This window comes from Meleagris gallopavo, chromosome 17 (genome assembly GCF_000146605.3).
Source record: "Meleagris gallopavo isolate NT-WF06-2002-E0010 breed Aviagen turkey brand Nicholas breeding stock chromosome 17, Turkey_5.1, whole genome shotgun sequence".
Taxonomy (NCBI): domain Eukaryota; kingdom Metazoa; phylum Chordata; class Aves; order Galliformes; family Phasianidae; genus Meleagris; species Meleagris gallopavo.
Window position 1 is genome coordinate 4961714 of NC_015027.2, and position 6688 is coordinate 4968401.

Sequence of the window (6688 nt, forward strand, 5' to 3'; positions counted from 1 at the left end):
GGGGAGTTCTACGGAGAACTGTAAATATGGAGATTTTTAATATGGAGTAATATTGTCACTCTGACAGCTTATTTGTACATCAGAAAGCAACACAGCAGTAAAAAGCATCTCCTTCAGAGATATGCTGGTTTACAGAACAAAATTATGTCCTCACGGGGATAGAAAATCACGTGATTTCTTTCCTGTGTTATCAGTTTGCAAAATTAGGGCACTGTAAAATTAGAACAATGTGCTGGGTATTTTTATTTCACACTGAATCATTATGAATCTTCCCTTTGACATTAACTCTTGTCCAAACGTAAAGTGAGATTAAGTCAGTACAATCACAAGCAAAATATGGCAACAAGTAAATCTTAATTAAATATCACCTTTGTGACCTCAACACAGTCTTGGATACACTGTACTGTCATTGTGTCAATTTCACTGGCATTGGGTTGCAAGATTATCTTTGGAGGAGACAAAACAGCTTCTATTTGGAACAGTGGCACATTTGCAACAACAGCTGCATTAAAAGCTTGCAAATTCCTGGGAGAGGAAAAAAATCGTGTCAAAGATAGTAATAAGCTGCCCAAGAGAGACTGCAATTATGAGATATGCATTTAGATATGTGAGCGTATCTGTCAGAAGTCAGTTAACAGTTATTTCAGCTGGAAACACTGACGTGTATCTGAGCAAAACTGTCCCACTAAGACTGATGTAATGCAAAGCCTTGGCTAACTAAAATAAGTTGCTGAAAGGAATGAATGGGGATATCTCAGTGCAAAAGGATCCTAAGACTACAGTTTAAAGATGTGGACCACGAGAGGGAGAGATGCTGTAAAAAGCCCTTATAATATTTTGCTAGAGGAACCTCCTTTGCTCCAGGTAAAGCATAATCCAACAAACCATTGTTCTCATACTGCTGGTCCCTGTTTTAAAGGGATGCACTGGGCAGCCAGACAGCAAATTTAAAAAACTGCATTCTTCAGTAATATAAGGTTTTGATTTTAGAAATAAAGCAGAGATATGCAGCTCCATACCCTGCAGAAAATGTACATCATTTCTCTCTCCTGCTGAAAACACCAATACCCATTTTCTCAGAATTCAGGTCTCTCCTCTACGTTGTAAGCAGTTCTCCACTCTTTGCACAAAAGCAGTACAAATACAAGCCTGTTTCAAACTGCAAATCATCGAGGTGTTCAGAGTATCATTACACAAGTTTACAATAACAGATTGAGAAAAAATAAGGAGGAAAGACTAAAAATGCACTGAATTAACTTACTTCAGAATTAACTGTATCAGCATCTGATAAATCCTATTTTCCCAATATGCATAATAGGAAGCCAATTTTGAAGATTTGCCACTCTTCATATCGACAAGTCCTTCCAGCTGTGCTAACAGTTGTGGAATGGCAGTATACTTTCTAACTATGTGATCTACATCTTTTGCTCTTTCACACTTAACATACTCAAAAAATTCTTTCACATCTGCAAAATATTACAAAAAATAATGTTAGCAGCTGCAACTTAATGGCCTTCAACAGTGGAATAATTAGCTGGGCTTTATTTGAGAACATAAAATTGGTCTTGTATACTAATAAAATTTCTTCATTTAATAACACTAATTTATTAATTTTTCAGTCTCCTATTTTATATGGGTTCAATTATTCAATAGCTATTAATAGATGTGAAAGTAACCCCCAAAAGACTCAGAAATCACAGAATCATCTGAGTTGGAAAGGACCTTTAGATGTCACCTAGTCCAGCTCCTCTGCAATGCACAGGGACATCTACAGCTCAGTGAGGGGCTCAGATCCTGAACATCTCCAGGGCATCCACCACATTTCAGAGCAACCTCTTCCAGGGCTTCACCACCCTTATCACAAACAACTTTTTCCTCATCTAAATCTCAGCTTCTTAGTTTGAAACCATTTCTCCTTGTCCTGTCACAACAGATCCTGCTAAAGAGTCTTAGTTCATCATTCATACTCTGTCACTGGAGTGATAGGGATGCACGGGAGACAATCACCTCACTGCAATTTCCCCTTGAGGAAAAGAGCTCAGTTGAGCTGGCACTCAAAGCAGTTTGCAGCTCTAAGATTGCACTACTGCATACAAGGAAGAGGAAATAAAGGGGAAGCTAGGAGGAAAGTCATCAAATGCAAGTAGATACTGATCTATTTGTATAATTATCCCTAAGTTCTTCTCATCAATGCTGTCAGCTTTAGGCTACTGAAGCTCTACTTGTGCTTCCTGTGTTACACCATGAAATACCACTGTAACTACTCCTGGAACTGTTATATGGTTTTATCTTAGCAACTAAAAATGCAGATAGAACAAAGTAAAACATCACAGAGCTCAGAAATGAGAGTATGTAGACTTACTGGGAAGCACATCAGCACTTTCTGAAAGTGGAAATTTAAAAAGATTTGTTGATGCTATTTGCAGAAGGTTGTTGTTTATGTCTCCAGAATTCGCATGAATCTGATGGACTAGGAATTCAAACTTCCTGATGGCTTGTTTACATCGGACTATGAAGTCAGCAATACCTTGAAATAAATCATAATCATTTGCTTCTTTGCAAAACTTTCATCAACATTTCAACAATCAAAATTATCACAACTAGATGTGTCAGAAATAAAAATAATACTCTGCAGATGAATAAATGTTTTCATATCTAATCCTTCATCCAGTTCCCTTCCAGACTTAAGAGTCTACATCCATTTCCACTTGATGTTTTATATTTAATGAAAACATAAGAAATATTCTTCTGGATCAGACCCTGCCTAATGTATTATTGGAGCACTATTATTGGCAATAGCATGTACTATTTAGGAATATATTGATTTCATCTGGCATATCAAATAGAGTGTAGAATTGAAGAGACTTTTTAAACTCAGAAAATCAGTATCTAAGGCCATTTTTAAATAGGTTAACCATTACCTAAGGAGTTCCAGTTGAGTCTTCTTTGCCCTAGTTTGAATACTTTCCAGAGTTCCTGAATACGGTCATCAAGAAGTTTGGTTTCTGCTTCATTCAGCGTTCCTACTACATTGTGATAATCATCCAGCATGTGTTTTAATCCATCTGCATAACTAATAAGTGTAAAACACATTAACAGCAACAAAAATATATAAAAATTGTGGAAACATCATTCTGAACATAAACAGAAATCTGCAGGAACAACTATGGAATATGTATTGATCATGTATGCAATTCACTTCCTATCAAAAACAAAAGAAAAATCCCACATGATCCCAATAGCAGCTAGACCAACTTCTCCTGGTCCAACAAAGTGCTTTAAGACAGCTTCAGACTGAAGCACACAAAAGAATAAAGTAAATGAATTTTAAAGCCCAGTTAGGGCTCTTCTTGGCATTTTTATGTGCCTAAGCGTCTGTGATAATTTGGGCAAAAGTGACTTATTCAATGCCACAAGAAGGCAGCAGCAAGTTTAAACTGAAATTTACATTAGATTAGCAATTCATGGCAAAAACAAACAAACAAAAACAACCTCCTTTCTTGCTTTGTTTTTCCTTCAGATTTTCTTCTCATATTCATTTGTTAAACACAGTCTTACAGGGTGAAGGATGTAGACAGCACCAGAGGACAGACTGTTAGTGTGCCATTGCCATTAGCAATTTTGTATTTCAAAGAAGTCAGTAAGAGCTCTCCTATTCCCAAGATTTGAGGACTCAAGGCACACTCTGCAGTGAAATCATTTGAAACGTTGATGCAAGTGTGTATGCAAGCAGTTACAGCCTTACCTAAGATATCTGTCTTCCTGTAGTGCCACGTTTCTTGCTATTTCTGGGACTGGAAACCCCAGTTGTTCCATGTACTTTGTTTCAGTGATAATCTCTTGGAGTCTGGGAGAAAAATTCACTAGGAATTGGACACTTTTCTCTGTGGTGACAGCTTCTTCAGTTACTGAGGTCTACAACACAAGAAAACAGCAGAAATCAGAAAAACAACACCAGACAGTTCCAATGCAAGGAAAATGTTAACTTTTGGGGACATTTGATAAGATGGTAGGTAAAAGTCAGTATGGCTGACATTCAGAGCTGGTGAAAATGCCTTTAATATTTGATAGCCATCTCAGCATTCTGTTTTCAAAAACCTTTTTGTGTAGTGCTGCAATCAGTTATCCAGAAATCCAAGTAGAAGCTCACAGTCAAGTGAAAGATTAATTAAACAGGGTTCTGAATAGTCTCTGCTGGGAATCAACCACTACCTAATGTCATTTACAACATTCTGTTGTAACGTCCCCAAAATATTGCACCAATTACCTAGGATTAATAGGAAATACAGTACAGGAGAAAATGGACAGAAATAACATTCATGCATCCACCAGCCAGGACATTCAGCAACTGAAGTCCTACGAAGGATCTCAAAAAACACTGAGTTCAGATCTTTTAAAATTTTCCTTCAAAAAACAGCATTCCTCTTTAAAACAGCACTCTTAGACAAATCCCACTGACCATCAGATAGACTTCAATTCTCTCTCGCAGAGAAGCCTAGTATATTATCTTCCTATCTCTTACCTGATCAAAAGTCTCTAGACTAACATGGGTTGCTGACCCACCAATCACGACTATCAGCAGAGTTTTTTCCAATAACAGTGGGAGCATCTTTTCTGTTTCCTCTCTCCACTGATTATATTTCTGATCTTCATACTCTTTCATCCTCCTGGCCACTTTAAGATATATTTGCTTTACCTGGAAAGGAAAACTCTATCATCTTAAAGATCAAGAAAAATGTTTCACTATCCTGACTTAATAAGATTTATTTCCAATCTTTATTAAATGAGAGAGCAAGTAATGCCTTGTAATTAAAGCAGACAATGCAGAATTTAGGTTTTTGAGTTCTGTCATTGATTCTGTCACTATCTCTCTGAGAAACAGTGGAAAGGTTGCCAATCAAATTTTCATGCATAACATGGATTACTGCAGGCAAATAAGTTCTTCGAACTTCATTCACATAAGAGCATTTTCACATCCCTAGAAGAAAGGCATGAGGAAAGTACTTCTTCCTTCATTAAACAGCAAAGAAACCAACATACTTCTTTTCCACGTTCACTAGCAAGCAACCCCTCTACTTCCCGAAATCGAACAATGGTGTGTTTGATGCGATAGAAAAGTGATCGGGACCAGTATATTGCTCCAGCCAGTGGAGGATGATTCTTGAACAAGGGTGGATCTGTGAGGTTTTGAACAAAGATTTGTCTAACATTTTCAACCTAGAGGAGAATAAAAGAATCACTGTTAAGAATAATTTCTCTATTTGCTGTTTCATGGTCAGTATCTAGCTTGGTACAAAACACAAGCTCTGAAGCTAATTCCAGCAACAGGACAAAAACAAGAATTTTTTATTCCTCATTCACCTCTTTGTTGTTGTATCAATTGCATTATAGAAAACATCTTCCTTTCTGTACCTCGTGGAACTGCTATGTTGTCCTTGTGTTCTTTGTGAGACTACATTTTATTGTGAAACTTGGTATCTTTGGAAATATCAAGATAGCAAAGGCTTTCCAATGTATATGCCTCACAGAAGTTATTTTCACAGAACTGAGAAATTATTTCTGCCTTCACTATTAATCTCAGGCGCATTTTGATCATACCACATAGTTGTGTCCAGCACCAGAAGGCTGAAAGATAGCTTTTCTCAGGAAGGACTACTGTTGTACTGCTGCTCACAAAGTAAAGGAACAGCCACAAGCCTCATAGTACATACAAACATCCTTCACTTCCCATACTGTGCTACACATATTCTGATATGTACATCATTTCAGCAAATAAACTATACTATTTTACATGCAGCTTCAAAAACAGAAACAACTCTTAATTTTTTAAAACCTGTCAGTCTTTCAGATGGTAAACAACACTATACTTTTGTTGAGATACGTAGAGAGATATACAGATTTATTATTTTCAATAAAGAACTTCATATATAAATAAATAAATCCTAAATGAAATACCTCTTTACGGTATTGGTCCAATATGTCATTGAACTTCATCATCAGCTGCCTATTAATTGTTTCACGACAGCGGGTGTTTTTGAAGTTCAACAGCATGTCAAATGCAGCTTCTGCTGACCGAAGAGTCTTAAAAGATTTATCAATAAAGTTTTTGGCATCTTCTTCAATAATCTAAATGGAGATAAGCCAAGAAATCCTGTCCCTTAGACCTTCATCTTACGAAACCATGAAAGGAAGCATAATGAAAATACCCTTTTCTAACAGTTGTAAGGCATCTTTTTACTATTCTTTTGACTTATAAATGACCTGCAAACTGATGGTTTTCCAGTAAAATACAGAAAACTAATATTAAACCTATGTCCGCTGGGCAGGTATAGGAGTCACAAAAAAACATTGTAACATCTTTCATTTCTGAAAGACCTTTCATTATCTGAGGGACAAAGGAATAAATGCATCCAGAAAGAGTTTGACTTCTTTGTGGAACGTGATTAAGATACGCAGTGTATGAGTGCAGGGAGGTCACACCAACCCTCCAGTCATGCTGTAGTGATTTTTGCCAATGAACACAAAGCATGTTCGATCAGTTTGCAAGATAAAGTGAAACTATAAACAAAAAGAACTTGCAAAAAAAGTACTGACCTAAAAAAATAGTTAAATACCTCCCATTTTCATTTACATATTTGTTCATATATATATATACATACTCATATATATATATATATATATATATGTA

General features: G+C 36.5%; 1 protein-coding gene across 1 annotated transcript in view; it reads right to left on the minus strand.

Moving 5' to 3' along the window:
- Window positions 1–6688, minus strand: part of DNAH10 (dynein axonemal heavy chain 10) — a 57147-nt gene that overhangs the window by 39218 nt on the left and 11241 nt on the right. Inside the window, exons 10-17 of the mRNA XM_031555900.1 lie at window positions 5956–6126; window positions 5041–5217; window positions 4523–4696; window positions 3746–3915; window positions 2922–3073; window positions 2363–2527; window positions 1262–1466; window positions 369–525 (exon numbers count right to left, since the gene is read on the minus strand). Coding sequence (XP_031411760.1) covers window positions 369–525; window positions 1262–1466; window positions 2363–2527; window positions 2922–3073; window positions 3746–3915; window positions 4523–4696; window positions 5041–5217; window positions 5956–6126 — 1371 coding nt within the window. The remainder of the gene's footprint in view (window positions 1–368; window positions 526–1261; window positions 1467–2362; window positions 2528–2921; window positions 3074–3745; window positions 3916–4522; window positions 4697–5040; window positions 5218–5955; window positions 6127–6688) is intronic.